We start from the raw sequence: 24612 nt of genomic DNA, 5'->3' as shown, positions 1-24612 counted from the left end.
GGACCATTTCCGCTATCCCCAGCTCCCCACTGGCCTAGGACAGTGATTTGTACATAGTGGTCAGATAGTGAATAATTTAGTTGTATCTTATCTATGATTTTAAAATTAGAATAAAGTTTGAATAACTGGAAATGTGATGTAAATGAATGTAAATGATGTGTGTTTAATTTTTGTATTTTCATTATTAAATTATACTTTAGGTGATGTTTATATATTCAGCTGTAAATCATGCTTCAGATGATATTATCTAGGATTTGTTTCCAACAGTACATCTTGTTTTTTAAAAAATATTTCAAAATTCTAAATACTCTCAGCTGTACTATAAAATTTAATATGAATTTTAGTGTAGTCACTTTAATGAAATAATTTTTTAATCTTGAATACTTGTAAATACTGAAAAAGAGCAAACTGTCAGTAAATTAATTATCTCATGCTTCAAGGTGTCCATGATCAGAAATAATATGAATTTTTTAGAATAGATGTATTAGCTAAAAACTTACCATAATGTTTTTTAAGAAATAAGCTCCTCCAATGCATTTAATATAATTCAGTCTACAAGTACCTAATTTATAGCATTATTTGTAATGTGATTTATGAATACTCCATTTAAAAACCTTTTGGAACACATCTCCTCTGTTAAGTGATTTTTATCTGTTTCAGATCAGGGATATGTGAGGACCTACTACAGCAGTAATTGAAGAAGTGTTACATTGTTTATATTTAGAAACCCTCAAAAGTACTTTTGTTTGTAAAATTGTGTAACAGGAGAGACTTCAGATCACACCTGTGTTTCAAATACCTGAAATTAAAATGAGCTTTCTATGTTATTGGAGAACAAAAAGGCTTAGTTCTCAGTAAGAAGTCGGGGGGAAAAAAGACAATACTGTCATTTAAGCTCAGTTGTCTTTGAGGTAATAAAAATCAATACAGTTTATTAGCTAAGGAATAGCTATAAAGTGTGATGCTTGTTTTATAATGTTTCACTGTTATGAAAACCTGATAACAAATCTTTATTTGGTATAAACAGAGGAGTACATGTTATGCTTCATATAACATCTTGGGAAGAAAATCTTTATGTCTTTACATTAAATGACAGGAAAATAATATGAAAAAAATCTGTCACTTTTGTTAGAAATTGTGTCGGAGTCCTATTAAATCTTACTTGGGTCCTTCTGCTTACTTAGCTAGCTAAACAGGTTTCTTTATTTTACTACTGGCTAAATTGATCTTTTAGAGAATAAAGTAATGCTCATGTAACTGGACATTGAAACAAGCCATTGTTGGTCCAAATGATTTGCTTCATAGTTTCTCAGTAATTAAAGCTGATTCCTTTTCAGATGGGAGTTGTAATTCATTATTAGATATTTTGTTTCTGCACAGTGAAATTTGAATGCAGTATTTGCCTTTTGTGGTTGGGAAATGAGACTTTTAGACTAAGCATGATTCATTATGATAGGTGAATAAACTATGATAAATAAAGCCTTAAAAATTATATATGAAGTATAATTCCAGGGATCTGACGGTAAGTTGAAAGGAGATAATATCAACGTTCTTGACTTATCCCTTTTAAGCTAGAACCTAAACCATGACAGTATAGCTCTCTCCAGTGACATATAGGAAGATAATAAAGACTTGATCATTTGGATCTCTTCTAAAATAGTCCCTTAAAGTTTTAAACTTTTAATTATAAAAACCTTAAACATATACATAGGCAGAAAGAATAGTAGAGCAGGGCTCCTGTAGCAGTCACCTGTAGTTGTTAACCCCTGGCCAAACTGTTTCATTTTCAGACATACTATACAGTTATTTGGTTTATGAAAATTCTAATTTAAGTCAAAATCCCCAAGTTATCTTACGAATAAATTGCTTTTGTTAAATAAGCTGTGCCTAACGTGATTTATATTTATGCCATTTTTTTTTAAGTAATCTTCTTTGCTGCATGAGCTAAAAAGAATCCAAACTAAAAAGTAGTCTCTGTTATAAGACAAAATGGCTTACTGTGCTGAATAAAAGCATTGAGTCCTTGGGTGGATGAATTGAAATACTTTCTGCTGTATTAGATAACATGTGGTTTTGATTGCTTTGATTCACAAGTTTTTCCTTCATAATGTATTGGCACCTAAATATAGTTACCATTCTTTTTTTTATTAAAACTTTGTGAATTATGAAGTGATCTTTTGTCACTTTAAATTTTTTATTTTGAGTTGAAAGCTGTAATGATGCTTGTTATTCAGTGTCAACAAATATTTATTGAACCCCTATATGGGGGACAATATGTGATTTACACAGAAATTTTCCAGAAGAGTTTGTCACGTATTTTAAAGGATTTTCTAAATCAGGTGGAAGGACTTTTTCTCAAACTGCTGTGTCCTAACTCCCCATGTTCATTCTGATTCAGCTTCTCAGATAACGGCATAATAGCTTCAGATAAGAAACATTTCTTTTGTTGTTACTGATGGAAATGTGTTAAAGCCCTCAGGTAGGTGGGAGAGAAAAAGTTGACAGGCAATGATTTAAGTAATAAATATATGCTTAAATATGGAGTAGAAATCTAAGATCGCTTAGAAATGTAAATGTCCATTTACATTCAAACCATACTTCCAGAAAACTTAGCCTAAATCTGGTAGTTAGTAAGAGTTTTATATAGCTAGCAATTTCTAAGTATACTTTTCAACAAGGTATTTATAAAATAAACTCTTTTACTTAAAGGATACTATAACATTTGAAGAATGTTACGAGCATATTTTAAATCACAAAATCTTCTAGGAGGATACTACACATTCTTTGTACAAATTCCAAAGGAAAACAATTTAAACTAAGAATGTTTGTTTTAATTGTGGTGAAATACACATAACATAAAATTTACCTTCTTAACCACTTTTAAATGTATAAACTAAGAATATTATAATATACTTTATGTGGTTAGGATTCAATTCAGACAAGTCAGTAGAAAGGTATATATTTAGCCACTAAGAGTAAAGCTGCCACAAAATTGTTTGCATTTGTTTTTCAGGTCATTACTTCTTTTTATGTGGAGCGTGGAGGAAATGCTATGTCCTTCATGGGAAAAGGTGTCACAAAGAGCACGATTCTCTGCTTGCTTCACTTATCCCATGAGATGATGGCCCAGGCCCAGAGCTCGGTGAGAGCTTTCAAAGCTGTCTGTCTTCCCACAGTTGCTAGAAAGGGAATGTGCTGTGTCTAACACGTTTCAAGCCTATATGTTTACTCTAGGAAAATGTCTTTTGACTTGTCTTTTTAGGAGACAAAAATGATTTTTGTCAAAGATGTTTCTTAGAAGCTGTATATTACACAAATCTGAATTTTATTTTAAATTTATTTTGATTGAAATCTGCATGCACTAGAGAACTATGTTTTATCTAAATCATGGGGAAAGTAGCTGTTCTGAAGAAAAACTGTTATGTATAACTTTTTAAGGAGGAGCTGAGATTGTTGTTTGCCTTGTGTTGGCTAAATAATGAATTAAAACCAAGTCTTAAGCATATTTCTACTTTGTTTTGATTTTTAAAAATTCAGTTATTTTGAACTCTGTTTTATCCTTAGAAATGTACCTGATGCGTTTCTGTTCCCTTTTTTTCATTCTAGGAGTGGATGTCACTTTGGTTCTTGCCTTTGGGTAGTCACAGTGAAGAACATGCTACCACTCAACAGGGATTGGCTTGGTTGATTCCGTTGTGGGTTGACCGAGACCCAGAGGTCAGTGTGAAGGAAAATCGAGTCCATTATGTGTAGATTAAAGAACAAATGAAACAAAACATGTATGCATATACTTGTTCATATTTTCCAAAATGAGGTTATTTTAGTGCTATACCTTAAGCTATATTTACCCCCTGTCTTGGTCAGTTTGGGCTGCATAATAAAACACCATAGACTAGGTAGCTTGAACAAAGAAATTTATTTTCTCACACGTCTGGAGGCTGGATGTGAAGATCAAAGTGCCCACCCACATGGTCAAGTTTGGTGAGGACTCTTTCTGGCTTTCAGATGGTTCCCTTTTCATTGCATGCTCATATGACCTTTTCTCTCCTTCTCTTCTTATAAGGCCACCAATCCTATCAGATTAGGACCCAATCCTCATGGTCTCATTTAACCTTAATTATCTTCTAAAAGCCCTCTCCTCAAATACATTAGGAGTTAGGGCTTCAACATATGAATTTTGGGGGTACATTATTCAGTTCATGGTACCCCCTATTCAGTCAGATTCAGAGTACAGATTAAAAATAGTAAGAAAGGAACTATTATAGAATCTATCCGTTTTATAAAGAACAGCAAAATATTATTGGAGAAGTCCAGCCATTTTTAAACAGTTTAGAAGGATAGCAGCCAAGTGACTTTTGAGTGTCATGTAATAGAATAGTATCATTACAGTGCAGCGTTTTATATTAATGAATTTTCCAGTTTTAGCCATTTGTCTACTGATTTGATTTTTTTAAACCACTTTATTGAGATATGATTGACATACAAAAAGCTGTACCTATTTAATGTGTACAACTTCATGAATTTGGAGATAAGTATACAGCCCTGAAATATACATCACCAGATTCAATGCCGTAAACATATCCTTCACCTACAGAAGTTTCTTCTGTCCTCTTACTGCTTGTTTTTGTGATTAGAACAATTACCATAAAATCTACCCTCTTAGCAAATTTTTGTGTATATAATATAGTGCTGTTAACAGCTAGAGATACATTCTCGAGCCACATTGAACTTGGACTTGGTGCTTGACTGCCTTATGACTGCATTGCTGTTTGTTACCCTGTGGTTATCAGTGAAACTCTGTTCTGAAATCAAAATTCACAGGTTCACCCGATACGTAGCTTGAGCAGTGGGGGTACTATGGCAAACGTTACACCATGTCAATCTCTTTTGAAACATTTTTCTTTTAAAAGAATTTTGGGGAAAATACTAAGTACCTTTTAAAAAGATAATTCAATTACTTCTGTTTGAAAAGAAGTTTCAAAGAAGTTAAAACCATTTGTTTGAAAGAAACACTGAAAAATTAAGGAAGGTAGAACAAAATAATAGTATCCTCTTAAAAATGAGAAATAAACAAGAATCATGTTCATGAAAGATACGTAGGCACCCTATGCTTTCCCTAGAAAAAGACTTTTGAACTATAATTTTTAGTCTGTCTTATAGCTGGTTTTGACTTTTTGTGACATTTGCTTTTATTTAGCTTCTATAACCTATATTATTACTTTTCCTAAATCATGGAATAGGAGTTTTATTCGCTCATAAACTTATAGGACAGTATTCTTTAAGTATCTTATAATTTAGGATCGTCAAGACAGTGTCATAAAAATGTGATATTTTATGTACCAGAAAAATTGAGAATTCATGTTGTGAAATCGGGTTCTTTGGTTTCACAACGTTTTCTCTAATTTGAACAGGTGAGGTTCACTTCACTGGGATTAGGATCGGCACTGACTACCCTTGAAACTGGCTGTGTGGCCTTAGCAAACAGTTGTCAAAACATTTCTGGTGGGCTCTGGGGAACCGTGGTGAACATTCTTCTGGACCAGTCGGAGTGTAGCATGGTACGCCGGGAGGTAGGCCTGTCTGTTTAGCCCCACCCGTTTTCCCTCAGAGACCTGTTGTGGTAGTTCTTAGGAACCATACTCCCTGTTCAACACTGTGGGCTCACCACTGACCGTTGTCTCTCTGACCTGCGAACAACTGAAATGAAATGGTTATAGAGAACAAAATGGTATTGATTCACAGTCAGAACAGGAGTCCTTTACTCTGAAAGATCAAAGCAGAATTCAGTGCATTTTAAATGGACTCTTCTATTTTATTACACATTGAAAAGTAGTTCACAGGAAATTACTTTTATATGATCTCAGTGTGTAAGTTTATAAAGCTTTACTTAAGATAAGGGGCTGTCAAAATACTCTGTAGTATTTATTATATAACATGTAAGAGGAAAAGTAAATGCTATTTTAATTCTTTCTAAATAGTTTGTTATTTTCTTTACCGCTGCTTTTATCAAAGTGATGATTGATGCAGACCATTTTAAGAACAGTAATCGAATAATGCTTAGAAGCTTGTAAAGAAAACAGCAGCTCCTGGGCCCACCATTAGCCAATTTCCAGTTTCAAAATCCAAAGGCTGTAGTTTTCTTATTATTTGTTTTTTTTTTAATAATAATGCTTAAACTTGTAGCTTCCTCTTGATTGACCAACTTTAAAGACTGTCTACTGGCTTCCAGTTAAGGTGGTTGAAAATTTCACTCCCTTTGGATCCCCTCTGTTACTCTGGTTATTCTCCCGTTATGATCTTTCACTAAATAGATAATCAGTGTTCATAATTAGTATGATTTTTTAATTTGACCATCTTCAGGACCTAGGAGGTTAAGTTGGACGTTTGTGGTTTGTATTTCTAGTTAGCAGTTTTTTATTGGGAGGAGCTTGTATGAGAGAGGAAGAAAGAGATGGGGAGAAAGGTGTGTGTATATGATCTGTAGGAGGATAATAGAAACATGAAGTAGATTTCTTAAATACTACCAGAACAGTTTATGGTTTACAGATCATTTTCTGGAAAGACAAAATTCTGAAATAGGAAAAAATATCTTTGCTGGTGAAGTAGTTTCCCCCACTACTATGTCATCACCTAACAGGAAGGGCAGTGGGGAGTTCTCATAATGACCTCTCAGCATGTGCAGCTGACCAGGGATATGCTTTTTTGTTATTAAATAACACTATATTGGTTATTTCAGACATGACAACAAGATGGCAGTATTGACATTTTTTTCCTTTAATTTCAGGCTGCATTTATTTTTCAAAATCTCCTTGTAATTCCAATGCCTTCAGAAATCATAAAGGGTTATACTTGGCAGGTAGGTGACTTTAAACAATTATCAACCTAGTAGATATTTGAGATTAAGTGATGATAAAGTTTCAGCATATATATATATATATATATATATATTTTATATATGTATATATTTCCTTACTGATGAAACTTTATACAAGCCAACAGGACCTCTTGAAAGAGAATATAGACTTTTTTTAATGCTTGATCAGATTTACAAATTCTTCTCTGTGGTGTTAAAAATAATTTTAAACAGAAATAATAATCACTGACATGTTTACTATGTACTAGGCACTCGTCTAGAAACATAACAAATATCAGCTTGTGTAATGGTTTGAGTTATGAACCATTATTATCCTCATTTTTTAGATTAAGAAAATTTAGCACAGCAGGTTTAAGTAGTTGGCCCTAAATCACACCCTTTTGCTTTCAGTCCAGGCAGTTTCTCTTTCGCACTCACCTTATTGTCTCTCTAATTTAATAATAATAAACAAATTTGTTTGTAGTTAAATATGCATTGATGTTAACTTCTTTTTTTCTTTTCTGGGTAAGTACACTGAGTCATAATTTATCTTTCTTTGCTTTCTATTAGATTAATTTTTTGTATCATGTTCTGAACGACAAGTCAGTAGATAGTTTTACCTAACCTTTTTTTATAGCCTACTGCTTTTTAGGTGATTTGGAGGATAGAAAAGTGCTCACCTGGGGCAAATGAGACATACTTTTTTTCTACCCATGTCTTTATCCATATGTCCTCATCCTATATGTGCATATTTATCACACTGTTGCATCTCATCCCCCAGGATCTTAGATAAGATCTAAGGTTTCTTTTTAAGTTTTCGTTAGAATATATTTGGAGGAGTTACTGAATCTAGTTGAGCTGTAGTGAGGGCAGCTTTTGGGGCAGTCACCTAGAGCCTGAATCCTGGTGGTCGTTAAGGCCTGGATCTCATTTAACCCTTGGAAGCTTCACTTTTCCAAACTTTGCAAACCCAGTTTAATGCTGCCAATTATTGAAAATCCCAGGCTGCTTGTCCACTGGCTCCTTTAATTTGTTTAACGTGCCTTCTGATGATGGTTGTTATTCACAGTCTGTGTTGTAATAAAACCATAGGAGACAAATTAGAAAAGACTACACAGGATTAATATTTATATTAACAGTGTAGTGGTTTTGATGCCTGTTATCCAATAACTACATTTAAAAATGTTATTTTTGGCTCAAATGCAAATGATCTCTACTCCCATTGTTAAACTAGTGACATTTGTATACTATAACCTTTGTGATGTACTGCCAGTGAGTTTTTTTAAATTATTGAAATAAATATAAAGGCAAGAGTGATAAGTTTTCTGGGTTCTATTAAAGCTCTTGGGACATTATAATATAAAACCATGTGTTGAAGTTCACTTTTTTTTCTAGTAAGTTAAGTAGTATACAGCTCCTTTTTGCTACTGGTGACATGCTTAGTGCAGCTTTTTGATTTTGTTATTTTCCAGTTCTTCATCACAGAATTAATTTTCTACTAAAAAAGTTGAAAACAGTGGTTTAAGTACGCTTTTAGAGTCTTTTGCTTCACCTATGTTGGCCATAATCAAAAATATTTGAGAGCTACTCTAATCCAAAATAGTACTTGATGATGAAACTTCTACTAGTCTTAAGCAAAATTAGGAGAATCAGTCTTTTTTGTGTGTATTTTTAGTAAACTCACATTTTCTTCCTCTCTTTTTTAAATTTGTTTTTGGTTATTATTTTTTAAGTGTCCTCACTTGGTAGTATAAAATAGTTGGTAATCTAGTATATGTCCCCCAATTTTTAAAAAGTTTAGTGGTACTTTAAATCCCAAAGTGGAAACAGCTGCTCTAGTAAGGGAGAAAGATATTCTTCAAATATAGATAACGGAATTTTTTTTTTTTTTGCGGTACGTGGGCCTCTCACTGTTGTGGCCTCTCCCGTTGCGGAGCACAGGCTCCGGACGCGCAGGCTCAGCGGCCATGGCTCATGGGCCCAGCCGCTCTGCGGCATGTGGGATCTTCCCGGACCGGGGCACGAACCCGTGTCCCCTGCATCGGCAGGCGGACTCTCAACCACTGCGCCACCAGGGAAGCCTAGATAATGGAATTTTATAATCTCCAAGAAGTTGTGACCTTTGCCAGTTTACTACAGCCAGAAAGAAGGTGCTACTTTTTCAGTAATTTAAAATTAAAACTGTCTTTGGTAGAACGATGAGTAATAATCTTATTCAATAAGATGTTTCATTTACTTGCCTTGGTGTACGTTTTGCAGTGTTTGGGAGGATAGAGCAGGAAGTAGCACTAGTATATAGAAGCTTTGTAAATATTTTATTTTGGTTGAGGTAGATATTTGATTAATAATATTTTACAAAGAGAACTGCTTTTACTGCTTTGCACTTTGTCTTGGTGCCTGAAGTCTGAGTTGATGCCCTTTACACTCTTGTTCCACTGGGTGTTCTGCAGTGTTTGCTTTAAGATTATTACCTCTGTCCCAATTCTTTCCCCACACAGCAGGTCTAGATTTCTATTTCATGTTACTATTGAAATTGTACTTCTGAGTGGGAATCATTTGCATAAATAAATTGTGAGTTATATAACTGGCCGGGTTTCCTTTTGTTGTTAAGTAAAGTTTAGTGCTCTCTTATCAAATGTGGTAGATACTTTTTAGCTGGTTCCACTGTTTACATACCTTTTGTTTTTCTTTCATTTCTGGTGTACTTTTCATGTTATAATTTACCTTTCCTTGTAATAGGGCTTAAATCTTTTCTGGAACAAGGTAAGGCATAAGTCACTTAAAACATTTTGGGGGGGTTTGAAAGGAATATTTAATTTATTAAAGTTATAAATTTTATAAAAATTTAGTTCTTCCTTAAGTTTTAAGATTTAGCTTATAATTTTTCTTTTTCTTAGTCTATTTATAAGGCTACCAAAATTTAGCAGTGTTTTCAAGGGGCTTTTGGATAATGTTTACTTCATTTGCAAACTATTTTTTCTTTTTTTAAATTGAGGTATAGTTGATATACAATATAAGTTTCAGATGTACAACATAGTAATCCACAGTTTTTAGAGCTTATATTACATTTATAGTTATTATAAAATATTGGCTATATCCCGTGTGTTGTACAATAAAACTTTTTTTAATTTAAAGAAAGTATTTTTAAAAAAATACTTTCACCAACTGCTACAATCCATCTTAATCTTCCTCTTCTCTGAAAGATACTAGCATTTAATGTCTATACCATTAAATTAGGTTCTTCTCATATATACCTTTACTGCCTTGCATATTTCTTACTATTTAACTTAATCTTCCTAGGTGGAATGTGTATTTCAGGACCATGTTTTGAATATTAAAAAAAAATGTTTCTCCCAGCCCCATCCACAGAGAGTGGTCCTCTATCCGTCTTTGCTAATGCGTAGAGATGTGCAAATCATTCCATTTATCCCATTAGTCTTCTTGATGTTGCTAAGTAAATAAAGTTGAAAATCAGGTCTTACTTTTTGTAGTGAAATTCCCATTTGGATTTCCTTGGATACAGAAGCGCACTGGGAGTGGGCGGTCACGAGGAGTAGGAACAGGTAAAGAGCCTCTCAGCGCAGCTTCCCGGGGAGCCCAGCAGCCCTCATAGGGCCCCGTTCCTGGTGCGTCGGTCCTCGGGGCATCACAGACCTTTTCTATTCTGTTTTTTAACAGCAGCGTTTATAATAATGGCCTTTCTTTGTTCAAGGCTACATTCCTCTCTTAGGGAGGGAAAACAGAATTAGTGTCCAAGGGACCCTCAACTATGTTGTGTTCCCAGCTGTGCAGTGTCTTGTAAACTGGTTTCCTAGAGTCTGACTTGGATTTAGTATTCCTGGATGTGGACGATTCTGTTTCTGGGTTTAGTTTGAGAACTAATGTCACAAATCCATATCCCAGCAACTTTAACAACCAGAATGGAATCTTAGAGTTGATTATAACAAGAAATCTGTTAGATAGGGATTATCTGTGTAGTTTGTTTCAGTTCATTTCTCTAAATGTTTGTTGAGTATTTAAATGTTGGGGATTCACAGATGATCTGACTTAGTGCTCTGGGGCTTATGGCCTGTGGGGGGAGGACAGTGTTCTACCAAGAGAACATTACTACAGTGTTTTATATATGCTCATGGTAGCTTATGTGTACTTTTTACAATATTAAAGTTGTTCTTTCCCTTGAAAATGGTGTCACAGATTTAAATGTAAAGGTAATTTCATGCACTTAAGTAATATAATGAGATGTCAGTTTGTGGTGTAAATACACTTGTTAATGCTTTCATTCCTTTCCATGTTTGTGAGAGGAGTTGGCACATTTATTTTATTTTTTAAATTTTATTTTGAAAAAAAATTAGACTTAAATGCAAGTTGCAGAAACAGTATAGCAGTTTTTATATCCCCTTCACCCAGATTCCCCAAATGTTATAATTTTACCATATTTGCTTTAACTCTACCTAGTGTCTTTTTTCTGAACTATTTGAGAGTTGCAGACATATACTTCTATTTTCCCTAAATAGTTAATTGTGAGTTTCCTAAAAACAAGGACATTCTCTTACAGAATCACTATAATAATTATCAAAATGTGGAAAGTATTCAAATTTTTCCAATTGTCCCACTACTGTCCTTCATAGAAAACAAACAAAAAGAAGACAGTCAGGATCTAGGATCCAATCTAGGAATACATGTTGCATATAGCTGTCATGTCTATTTAGTTTCTTTCATCTAAAATAGTTCCTAAATCTTTAACATTTATGACCTTGGCATTTTTGAAGAGCATAGCCTATTTAGTTTTTGTAATATTCTTTAATTAGGTTTGTCTGTTTCCTCAGAATTTGATTCAGGTTATGCATTTTTGGCAGAAAAGCCACAGAAGTGCTCTGTGCTTCTTATTATATTATATCAGCAGATAGGCTCTCTCTTTGTCCCATTGCTGGTGATATTAACCTTGCTTACTTGGTTAAGGTAGAGTTGGTCTGTTTTCTCCATTGTGGACTTAAAATTTTTCCTTTTGCCAGGAGGTGCTTTGAGACTGTAAAATATCTATTTCTCATCAACTTTTATTAGTTTTAACTTCCATTTGTGATTCTTGTCTGAAGCAGTTATTACAGAATGGTTGCCAAATGATGATTTTCTAATTCCATTATTTCTTCCACATTAATTACATTTTACTGTAAGGAAGAGCCTTCCTTTCTTATTTATTTATTCACTTATTTATTTACACCAGTATGGACTCAAGGAGTCTTAGTATGTTTCATGGATTATGATCTCTTTCTATCATTATTTATTTAGATGTTCAGATTGTTTCAGATTTGGCTAGGAGGACTTCCTTCACAAAGACTCCTATATCCTTTTAACATGTCTTTATCAACCTTTGAGTACTTGTTTACTTCCTGGCATAGCAAGATGTTCTTGACTTTCCCAGCGCCACCCTGGAATCAGATATTTGCTCAAAGAGCCCTGATTTCTTTCAATGGAGAATGTATATAGAAATGAGTTCTAGATATGCTCGTTGCTCCGAGGGAGGGGTCTTTGCTTCTATACACTCTCAGTGGACATAGCTAGACTGTCTGCATATGTGTTTATATGTGTTGTAGAGGGATGGCCGACTCATTTATAGTTGTAGTATGTATCGTTTTCATATTTGATGTTATAATTATCAATGCATATTTTTCATCTTCTAATGTGTTCATCATGGATCATTATGAGTATTGATTTCACAAAATGCTAAGTACTTGGTGTCAGAGAAACAATACCATTTTAACTATATTCATAATTTATATGCAGTTAGGGATTTCTTATGTAACTAGGGTCATTTTTTTCAATCTCTGCATTACATTATAGCATTTTAAAAATTTGTTATGTATCAAAATAATTCCTTTTTCTTCTTGAAAATATTCTCCATTCTTCTTACATGCAATTTTGTTTTGCTTCTAGTTCCTTTTGAATCATAGCTAATGGATATGTTAGTACTGTGACACTAGGAGTAAAATGTCTTAAATGTAATATTGTAGCTTCTTGCATCCTTGAGATCAATATTTTCAAATTAATCGGAGTATTCTATGACATAATTGCTGTTTTCTTTGCAAACTTATTTGTTATGGCTCTTGGTGATTTGAAGAGTTTTCTTTCTTTGCATACTGCCCTTCTCAGCTCTCCCTGGCAATTTTGCAGATGATCTGGCAGCCCGAGCGCTCACCTGAGGGCAAGGCTGGTAAGGATATAGATGTCCTGAGACAGAGCAATTAGACTGTGCTGATTTCCCCACTTTACCAGAAGACAGCCCCATCAATTACTGATGAATCTATGGAGCGAAGCCTAGTACATGCGTGAAAGGCTTCATTGTTCTGGCCCTTGTACATTAGTCATGTGTGGAAAGCCTGAGCCACACCATCTTTTGCGCTTATGCTGGACTTGGCTTCACTGCTGTGATTAAAGCTCTGTTGATAATGTGCCATTGCTACTAGGAAGCTCTGGCACGTGGAGATTGGGGATTCAGGCTAAATGCTTAGCTAAAATAAATCAAATAAAAAATAAATAATGGTTATGTAATATGTACCTATTCCAGATCATCTGGTTTCGTTTGAGAAATTTAAAAATATTTTGAGTGAAATGTTTAAATTTTTAGAAGAAATTATTTTTTTCAAGTAATGAATATATATGGTTAAAAAAGCTAATAGAGCTTATACTGAAATTCTTTACCCTCTTCATTCACAGAGACAGCTTTACCTCCTACTGATTTTAATTCTTCAGGTAGTTACCTTCCTGTCTCTAAATAGTGTGTTTGCAGTAATAGAGTATGTTTGTTCCTTTACTGTGTCAATACATAGGATTTAGCTCACTTAAACAATGTCCTGCCAATATAGTTCTGTTAGTGGTCTTAGTTTCTCCCCTGGTCACCCCTGCTGTTTCTGGTCTCCTTACCTATGGGTCATATCTCTTGCCCGCCCCCATTTAGAAGTTAAGATGTGGCTAAGTTGTTCCTTTTACCGGTATCTTGTCCCCCACTTCTACTGCCAATCTTTGCCAGTTTCATCTCCACTTTTACTTTGTGAAGGCTGATTATGGTTAGATTCTCTTCTACAGCCTCCTTATATCTATAAGTTGATTCTAAAAAGTGAAAACCAGTAATTTGCTACAGAGCCATTATTTGTTGGGCTGTTGTTACACTTCCTTATCTATGCTTCCAGGGCTATGACCCCTCTGGCACTCAGAGGAAAACTTTCCTGGTGTTTGTTTGTGTGTGTGTGTGTGTGTGTGTGTGTGTGTGTGTGTGTGTGTGTGTGTGAGATTTAAAAACTTGATTTGGGCGTTGGGTGATTTTTTTGCCCTTGGAGTTTCTGTTAATTTTTTTTCTTGCATTGTGAGTCCATATCATAGCTCAAGTTTTTCTAAGCTCTTAATCATCCTTTCTCTTCAGTTAGAATCCCCTTTCCTAGTAATCATCCTCAAAATAATTGTATTCCTACCTAAAAACAAATGCATGAGTGACAAACTTCTGAGTTCTTGTTTGTTTGAAAATGTATTTAAATTGCACTGGATTGATAGTTTGGGCTACCAGGTATTAGGCTGAAATCATTCCTCATAAGAATTTTGCTCCACTGTCTTCTAACATCTCGTGCTACGGATGAGAAGTTGGATACCCATCTGATTCTTTTTTTTTTTTAAGTTTTAACATTTTTATTTATATACAGAGAGTTAGTATTGTTTCTGAGGAAAGTAGATATGCTTGATGACCCATTCAAGAAGTTCACACTTAGTTCAACTTAATGAAGCCGATGTCCTTCGCATACTGGGAAACACTGGCAGCATTTATTGAGGCCATATTTCTGGATCAGACTGTGCCGATTTAAGCAAACGCAGCAAGAGTGAGAACCCTGGCCGAATTTTCTCGGATGGCTCCTGTAGAGCTGCTGGTGACCCATGTTGCTTTCTCGGCTGCAACAAGGCAAAACGAAAGAGGGAGCACATGCCGGCACTCTTCAGAATTTTTCCATCTGATTCTTTTTACCTCTTTATGGATGACTTTTTCTTTTACTATCTTCACTTTGTCTTTAATGTTCTAGAATTTTATGATTCTGTGTCTTTTTTTCATTTCTCTTGCTTGATATTTATTAAGCTCCTTAATTTGGAGACATAGATGTTCTATTTCTTTTGGCTCTGACAAATTTTTTTCATATGTATTTATTTTAAAAATGACTTTTCCTTTTTCTTTATTTTTCTAGAAATTATATGAGTCTTATATTAGGCCTCTTGAATTAATATTCTGCTCCTTATCTTTTCTATCTCCTGGTCTTTAAATTCTGGGATATTAATTTTTTTGTTCGTATCAGAATTAGTTTAACTTTTTCAATCTTGGTAGGCCAAATAATTTTCACTGTGACTTATAGGCGAAGAAAAAAAGTCAGGTTCTAAACTTTACTAGGTTGATTTAAATTTATGTCTTTTATGACTTCTTTTGTTATCTTTATTTTCTAAATCTTTTTTCTTTTTATATTAGTAAGAACTAGAGAAAAAAATGAATTTTTAAAATATATTAATTAAAGGGTGAATATTATGTCAATTATATACCATGATAATTACCATGATAATTATACATATTTATAGAATAACTACTATAGTTCTGCATCATATTTACGTGTGTAATTTCTCACTTTGAAAATATTTATAACTAAAGAAAAGATGGATTTTAGAAGACAGTGGGTTTGTAACACTTCTCCTTCTAGCACGTGGTGAAACCATCAGCCTCAGTGGGCCTTTACCGAATAAAGAATCAGCAGATTTAAGAACTCTTGAGAAACTTGTTTTCAGCATTTATACAGTTTACATTCCTTCATGTAATTTTGGCTAAACCTTTGTTAATTTGGACTGTGGCTGTTAACTCATCCAGGAAACAATTATATAGACACAATTTTGCACAAGAAAAAATTTTGAATAATTTTATATAATATGTATAATAAAATATTTGAAAATTATTCTTAGTATTATTATGAAATAAATTAAAAAATAGTGTTTGTGGTACTTTGTTTAATAATTTTATTTTATTGATTTATTGGGGTATGTTACACAGCTGCAATTAAGCTAGTAACCTTTGCTGAATTATTTTTAATTCTCCTCTTGGTTGTTGGTCCTTCCTGGAATCAATATAATGGGGGCTTTAATTTGTGATGTTAAGCAACTATTGCAGATCTCATATGTGCTTTTTACATTTATGAATGCTATAAGTTGCTTAAAAGATAGAACATTTTGAATGTTAGGATTGGCTCTGTGGCTTTGGATGAATTACTTTGTCCTAGATATTTAAATAAAGTAATGCATGAAAGGGCCACATTGCCTGAAATGTGCACCTGGTTCACAGACGGGAGCCACGTGACCCTGTTCATGTACTCCTCTCTGTTTCGCCTGCCGCTTCTCAAGCTCCGGATTTAAAGTTAACACGGTGACCAGCGTCTGTGACTGCTCATTAAAGAGTCTTATTCCTTCTTGGACAAGTAAATTGCCCTATTTGTAAAGAGTAAAGCTCACAGTGTTGGGTAGGTTTATTAGAACACAACAATAACAAATTCATAAAAATAAAAAGTATTTAATATTGAAGTAAGACATTTAATTTTAATAATATTCTTAAAGAGAAGGGTTAATGGAAATAATCTTCTTAATGTAATTATATCTTTAACTGTAATTATACGTTTAACTATTACTTTATCTTCCTGGATAGTGAGTTTTAATATCCATCTTTCCTTGGTGACCAGGAGGCATGAGAGAAGGGGCACGTATGCAAATTTCAGTTAATGGTAAACTTTGAATAGGCTTTGACCAGACCTTTCCTGTTGGCACTTAGATTTCGATTTTCTATCTTTTATTTTTCTCTCTATTATGGTCTGTTTGAAAAGTGTTAACTATATTGATTATCATTTTCCAAAAAAGAGAAATATTTATAAACTAATGATGTGATTATTTGCATACTTTAAACCGATCCTTTGCATACTTTTAATGGCTTGCTTGATTTTTGCCATTTGGATATTCCAGGAAAAGTAGTGACAGTGCAAAAAATTATTTGAAAAAAAGTGCAAAGAGATTAAAATTTTGCAATGGCAGATCCTTCTCAGCCTCCTGCTGGAAGGTGTGTGTGTGTGTGTGTGTGTGTGTGTGTGTGCACGCATGCATGCATGTATGCAAGGAATTCCCTTGGAAGAAGGGTTAATTCAGTGGGAAGTAAAGTGGCAAACAGATTTTACTGTGGATATCAGGCTTTTCATTCTAGCCCCTCAAGAGAGAGACTAGATCAGCCTTCTGCCTTCAGTGGATTTTTAGGCAGCAGAGACCTGGAGTCCTGTGAAATCCTCTGCCCGGGTCAGGCTGGTGTATGTGGGGAAGGACGGGCAGGTGAAAGGAGAATGGTCACATCTGGGACCCATTTGTTTCATTGAGGGGAATGTGGGGAGACATGGGTCTTTTTGAAGAAATTAAGTGATAAATCACTGTCTCCCCTTCTTTTCCTACAGGGCCCCTGTGTCCATGATGAGGACTCTGGCCTGTCGCTCATAGGAAAACCTGCCCTTCAGGCTCTTTTGTACCACTGCCATTTTTATGAACATTTGAATCAGATGGTAAAACATTGTTACCTGGGACGGTATACGTTTGATTTGAATTGTTCTGCTCTTAATGGAACTTCTGAAGGCAATGACTTAAATGGTAAGAATATTATATTTATATTTTTAATAAAATGTAACATTTCTTAAACTGTTAAAAACCTATGTGTTTGTTACAAAATATTTGAAAAATAATGAAAAGTACACAGGAAAACATTCTCTAGTCCCATTACCCAGAGGTTGCCTTTGTTACCTTACAGTATATTTTCTTCCAGTCTTCTTTCTCTGTATAGCTCTTGTTTGTTTTACATAATTGTGTTCATATCTTATGTACATTTTTGTATTTCCTCCTTTCACTAAACATTGCCCAAGCATTTTTCTATTTTATAAATTCTTCATGGAAACCGTTTTTGACATCTTACTAATGTTTCATAAGTTATTTCATGCCCTTTAGTAAAGTTTTACAGTTTTTTCCTGTATTAATGTCTTAAATTTTTGGAAGGTTCTTCCCAGGCAAACAAGAATGAGACCTTTCCTACTAAATTTTCTAATTTGTTTTGCTAGTATATTGAAAAGCTATTTGTTTTTTGGAATGTTACTCATTTATCAAAATATATGCTGAAATCTTTTCATTTCTACTTGTTTGTAGATTCTCTTGGATTTCCTAAGTATAAGATCTTAGTGCATATAAATGATAATTATGTCTCATCATAATAAATGATAATTTAATAGTAAGAATAAAAATAATTTTAAGATAAAAATAAAATAATAAAAATTTTAAAATTTTTAAAATTTTAAAGTAATGTTAAAAAATCTTGACATAATTTCCCACAGAAAAGGTACAAGAATAGAACAAAGAATTCCCAAATGTTAACATTTTACTATATTTGCCCTCCTATACCATGTGTATGTATGTGCGTATAAGTGAAATATATTTATTTATATGCATATATACATATATATATTTTTTCTGAGCCATTTAAGAGTAAACTACAAACATGAAGTTCCCTTACCCTGAAATACTTAAATGTAAATTTCTAGTTCACTTTTCTGCTCACTTCTTGGAGGCATTAAGAGGAGAATGACATTTAATGAAGTTTTTGAACATTCTAAACAAATGTCCCTGTGAGGAAAGTGACCACTTTAATTGTTTGGATTTCTCTGTATCTGTGTTACTGGAAGCATGGCCCTTGAACCAGCAGCACTGACATCTGCTTCCAGCTTGTTAGAAATGCAGATTTACGCCACCCCCGACCTTGGCTTGGGGAATGGAATCTCTGGGAATAGGACTCAGGAAACCACTTTAACAAGCCCTTTATGATTCTTCTGCACTTTGAAGTTTGGGAGCTGGTGCTCTTGCTAAATAGTGTTAGATTAAACTAAAGCGCAGTCAACTAATTGTTTTAAATTTTTTTGTGAAACATGCTGTATATATAAATTAATTAAGAATAATAAAAATTAGGCACACTTCTTTCTCACTTCTTTAGTTCTGGATTGGTTTCATGTAAGGAGTATTCTTTCTGTTAATCGTTACAGTGCCCAGAAGGCTATTCACGTTGACAGTTTTCTTGTTGTCACAGGTTTAGATGACTCATTCAAGTTTTGGAGGGCTCCATCTCGGATGTCCAGTCAAGATCGAGATCCAAGTTCTCTCTCCACTTTGGAAACAATGGTACTTCCAAAGAACGCTTAAGTGCTGCATTTTGAATTTCTGAAAAAATTTGAATTTACATAGTGGAGGGATAAGAATAGATGTGAAATATAAGGTTATGACCATAACAACTGTGATTTATTTGAAGTGCCGTCTATAGCAGAACTAGTGTCTGTTTTGCTCAAATAAGTGCACTGAATATCCTTTTAGATGAATTGTCAACCTCTTTCCTACCTTTTTTGATAGAACCGGAAGTTCAAATGTTTTAAAATGTTTATCAGTAGTAGTAGAAAAAGAGAACAAATCCCATATGATTAGTAATGCTTGATTACCCTGAAATTTTGTTTAAGGACAAGGCAGTTTGAAGAATGTTGATCCATTCAGATGATTCCAGTGTGGTACTAATGATTTTAAACACATTTCTAAATGCTTGCATCAAATAGAAGCTTGTCTTGATTATCTGAAATACCTGAAATTTATGTACACCTGCCTGCCTTTCTTCCTTTTTTTTTTTTTTTACGGTATGCGGGCCTCTCACTGTTGTGGCCTCTCCCGTTGTGGAGCACAGGCTCCGGACGCGCAGGCTCAGCGGCCATGGCTCACGGGCCCAGCCGCTCCGCGGCATGTGGGATCTTCCCGGACTGGGACACGAACCCGTGTCCCCTGCATTGGCAGGCGGACTCTCAACCACTGCGCCACCAGGGAAGCCCCTTTTTTTTTTTTTTTTTTTATAAGGTGCTTTGTTCTAAAAAGTTTGAGACACTAATTATTTCTAAATAATGACATGCTAGGTTTCATTTGTTTTATAAGCATACAAAATCATTCTCAACTGGAAAGCATTGCAATGTATTTTTGGAACAATATACTGTGTTGTAGAACCTATTAGGAAGGCAGAGCCTCAACACCACTGCTTCCAGGAGCAAAAATAATATGAGAATTAAATAATTAAACAGGAATTAATAAGATTCACCTCCTACAGTTTCTCAAGAGACTGGTACTTTTTGCTAAGTTTTAAGAGACTTTTTTTTTTTTCCCTCTAGACTCAGAAGAGTTTATGTTTAGTGCTAAATTGAACCTTTATTTAGAAAAACAGAATAATTACTCCAGTTCCACTAGATGTCATGCTTTCTTTTGCAAGCTAGAAATAGTGTGTATCTTTGTCTCAATAAGAGAAATAATTATATGATTCAATGCTAAAGGGGATTGTATTAATTGGTTATTTAGTTCACAGAAGTACAGCGTTAATATGTGCTTAAAAATAATTCTTCTTAGGTTACCCTGTTTGTTTAAAGGGCTGTAGACTAACTTTGAAATCTTTGTACATTCTTCAGTTCTTTGCTTATAGTAGGTATGCGGTAAATAGTAATTGCTGTAAATAACTTCTGAGTTAGCTATTTTGTAGATATCAAGTTACATTTATTTTTTAATTAACTTTTGGCTGTGTTGGGTCTTTGTTGCTGCGCGCGGGCTTTCTCTAGTTGTGGCGAGCGGGAGCTACCCTTCGTTGCAGTGTGTGGGCTTCTCATTGCGGTGGCTTCTCTTGTTACGGAGCACGGGCTGTAGTCGTGTGGGCTTCAGTAGTTGTGGCACGCGGGCTCAGTAGTTGTGGCTTATGGGCTCTAGAGTGCAGGCTCAGTAGTTGTGGCACACGGGCTTAGTTGCTCCGCGGCATGTGGGATCTTCCTGGACCAGGGCTCAAACCCATGTCCCCTGCATTGGCAGGTGGATCCTTAACCACTGCACCACCAGGGAAGTCCCCAAGTTATATTTATTTATACAAGGAAACTTACATACAAAAAACAAAAGCAAATCAAACTTGCATTTCTCTATAATAATATATAAATCTTACAGATTAAGCTACTAGATTTTCCAAGAAACACTTTGTAAATATGTCACTTATTATAATCATTATTAAAATAGAAGCACATCTATTAATGCAAAAGTCTTTAACTTGTTTATGTTAGGATATCACATAGACTTTAGAAATACATACCAGTGAAATCTGTTTTTTTTAAGAATTCATATATATAGTCTTATGTAAGATTTACCTTCTTGTAGTTCCTCAAAAGATTAGTATTACCTGTTAGAATTTTTACAGTCAACTTTTTTCTTTCTTTTTTGTTTTCCAAACAGAAGAGTTTTGGTATTGGTGAATTACTCACCAAATTGGTGACTTTTATTCACAAAAATTAATCTAATTACCCGAGTTCTACGAATTGTCATGTTTTCCTTACCATATGAGATATACTATATATCTTTTTTCCAGCAGGAGACAAATATGGAGAGTTTATTCCTTATACCATTACTTTAAATTTCTTTCTTTCTTTCTTTATTTTTGGCTGCATTGGGTCTTTGTTGCTGTGTGCGGGCTTTCCCTAGTTGCGGCGAGCGGGGGCTACTCTTTGTCATGGTGTGCAGGCTTCTCATTGCAGCAGCTTTTCTTGTTGCGGAGCATGGGCTCTAGGCTCACGGGCTTCAATAGTTGTGGTGCTCGGGCTCAGTAGTTGTGGCTTGTGGGCCCAGTAGTTGTGGCTCACGGGCTCTAGAGTGCAGGCTCAGTAGTTGTGGCACATGGGCATAGTTGCTCCGCAGCATGTGGGATCTTCCCGGACCAGGGATCAAACCTGTGTCCCCTGCATTGGCAGGCAGATTCTTAACCACTGCACTACCAGGGAAGCCCTTATACCAGTATTACTTTAAACCTAAACTGTCAGTACCCAGACCAACTAATACTTTCTCAGGTATAAGAAAATGTTGAAGTTACAAATTGAGGTATCAGTTGAGTGGATGTAAATCTTGCTAATGAGTTTATCTGGTTATTAATATCATTATTTTGTATGTCTCCCAGAATTGAGAAAAGATACAGTTTGTTGATTGGTTTGTCTTTCCACTTTGTCTTTCTGAGGAAAGCACTGTCTTTTGATGTGGGTCGTATCATCCAGTGTGCTGTTGCTGGATCATTATCCGTTCTGTGTTGTCAATGCCACATTAGGGACTTTAATGGTGTTATCTAATGAATATTAGTTTAGTTGATTGTGACTTGTATGTTTTGTAAATTATAGGTAGAGTAAGGAGTGTCATTGTTACCTTGGGGGTGTTGCCCTGGTAAATAAATGCCTTTTCAGAGATGGCTTCCCTCAACTCAGTGTCTCCTTCCCCAGGGGAGGGGTCAGGTATCAGTTGTTTTTCCTCCTGAGATCACATTTCTACTTGTCAGAAATACCCAAACTAGATAGGTGTTTATGCCCAGGACAAACCAGTTTGTAGCAGCAGCTCTAAGAACAAAATTTGATCTTTTCTGCTGCTCTTGAGCAGAATTATGTCTGTATTTTTTAAAATCTGTTTTGTCAGTTATCAAAAAAGAGGAAATGTGTGTCATTTGCTTTTGAGCTTTTCTTTGTGAAATATGTGATTCTTTCAAACTTCCTTGAGCACTAATTTAAGGAAAACTGATTTTACTTTAAGTTTATTTAAACATTTATAGAGAAATTTTCCTCATGGGTCCTCTTAGTCTTTAAAAAATTGATAATCATTTTACTGTTTTACAGAAGAAGAGATTAAGGCATGGAATGAATAAGTGTCTTGTGTAAGGTTCCAGCGCTGCTAACTGGTGGAGCGTTATTTGAATCCAGAATTGTGTTTGGCTCTAGAGCCCAGGTCGTTGGCCATGATGTTTTGCTCCTTCACTACAGAGCAAGATGTGATCAGTCCCGAAATAGATGTTACAGTCAGGGTGCAGTGAGCTTAGATTAGAAGGAATGATGAAATAGGCAGTGATTTTGTGTAAGAAGTGGCAATTGAAATGGGCTTTAAAGGATCAATCCCTTTTTTGTATTATGTACACATTTGCAAGGAACTAAAAAGATACTCAAATATGTCTTAGAATTCGGTACCCACTTATGAGGTTTGAAAGTCTACTTGAGAACATAAAGCATAAATAGGAAATAGCTGAATGCCAAGCTGTGTGGTACTGAATGCCTTAGATATTCAGAAGATGCAAGATGGGGTTGTTTTGAGGGTGGGAAGAAGGCTGAAGTTTGATTGCTGATGTAACCAGGTGGGGTTAGCCAGGAGAGCCGACTCCGGTTTTGGATTTGAAGAGATAAGAGATAACAGCTGTAAAGATATAAAACATTTCAGCAAAGTAAAATGTCATGAAGCATTACAAAGGACATTAGAGAAAGATGAATTGACGTTTATTTGATGGTAGTTAAAAGTTTTATAGAACAGGATGACAATACATTTATGTATTGATGTGTATTATTAAATATAATCAAATGAGTGTCCATTGAAGATAATTTTCAAGCAAGCAGGATTTGAGCATAGTAGTAGAGCAAGTCAGCTTAATACTTTTTTACCTTTATTTATTAAAATAGTAATATGTTAATATAGAAAATTTAAAAAATATAGATAGGCTAGTAGAAATATAAATCACCCCTAATCAATTTTTAAAACACAGTATATTGCTATAGAAAGAAGTTCTTGTGTTTTCTCAGCCATATGGGGTAAGTTATAATGCAACCATTAGATGCCTCTAAAACCAAATTTTCAAACTTTGTGTGTCGCTTCCTTGGACTATACAGAGGACAATCATGGTGTTTATTAATGCCTGACCTTGGTCACGAATGGCAGCTTAGCGTTCTAATGAGCCAGGTATTTAGCGGCCCTCAGAAGCTTTCTTTTCCTGCAGTGAATGCTACCTCTGTTTTCATCAGTAGTGGGGACTGCTTGAGTGTTTGCCAACTGAAAGGATGTTCAGTGAAAAGATAAAGGATTCCGGCATCCTTGTCCTCTTAAATTTTCTTGTGTATCTGAGGGAGCTTGTGGCAGGAGCCAGGCTCGTTCATCAGCTCCTGCACGGTTGTGATGTCAGTCTCCGTGTGTGCTTGTTGCTTCACATGCTAAAAGTTATCTGGATGTCTATTGACAGGAACTGTTTTTTTTTTTTTAAAACACATCTCTTATAACCAATTGTAGGTAAATATAATTTTTAAAATGTCTTTAGGTTTTTTTCCCTGTTATGTAGATCTAATGTTATATCAAATAAGGCATTTTATACATGCTTATTTATGAGTGATTTATTTAGACTGAGATTTATCCAGCCTTCATTTTTAGATGACTTCATGTGCTTAGCTTACTTTTTTGGCTACAGCTTCTGTCACTTATTTCTTATTACTGTAATGTCATATTTGAAGTGGTGAGAGGCGATTGAGGTCCTAAGTTGAAAGAGGGATTTTTAAAAACTATGTATTAATTTCATGTGCCATTTTCTTCAAATTTATATTCTCTTTACTATCAGAAACTGCAAATGAAAATAACCTTGGGTTTTGTTTTCATCCTGTTATATCAAGTCTAAGGTACCTACTTTAAACGTTAGAATAGATATGTAATCAATATGCAAATATCGTGAGCTGTACAGTATCTGGGTTTGTGGTAGGGTTGATTCATAAGTTCTGTTGACAGCTTACCTGTGTATATGCACGGGCCTGGAGCTTATCCAAGTATGGAAAGTTCATGCTGTCTCA

At 34.8% G+C, this 24612-nt stretch overlaps 1 protein-coding gene and 1 pseudogene across 11 annotated transcripts in view; one reads left to right on the top strand and one right to left on the bottom strand.

Moving 5' to 3' along the window:
• RTTN (rotatin) overlaps positions 1-24612 on the top strand; it is a 142883-nt gene that overhangs the window by 69379 nt on the left and 48892 nt on the right. For 8 of the 11 annotated variants that reach the window (XM_019937200.3, XM_073790813.1, XM_019937201.3 and 5 more), the window contains 6 exons: positions 3014-3142; positions 3607-3717; positions 5412-5570; positions 6785-6856; positions 17350-17539; positions 19017-19108. In XM_019937200.3, the coding sequence (XP_019792759.1) occupies positions 3014-3142; positions 3607-3717; positions 5412-5570; positions 6785-6856; positions 17350-17539; positions 19017-19108 (753 nt within the window). The remainder of the gene's footprint in view (positions 1-3013; positions 3143-3606; positions 3718-5411; positions 5571-6784; positions 6857-17349; positions 17540-19016; positions 19109-24612) is intronic. The other 3 variants (XM_033837835.2, XM_073790814.1, XM_033837837.2) reach the window with 3 other exon arrangements.
• LOC109550299 (small ribosomal subunit protein uS14-like) lies at positions 14507-14772 on the bottom strand (annotated as a pseudogene).

This window comes from Tursiops truncatus, chromosome 13 (genome assembly GCF_011762595.2).
Source record: "Tursiops truncatus isolate mTurTru1 chromosome 13, mTurTru1.mat.Y, whole genome shotgun sequence".
NCBI classification, from domain to species: Eukaryota; Metazoa; Chordata; class Mammalia; order Artiodactyla; family Delphinidae; genus Tursiops; species Tursiops truncatus.
Note: the sequence above shows the minus strand (reverse complement) of the source record. Positions and strands in the feature narration are given on the sequence as shown.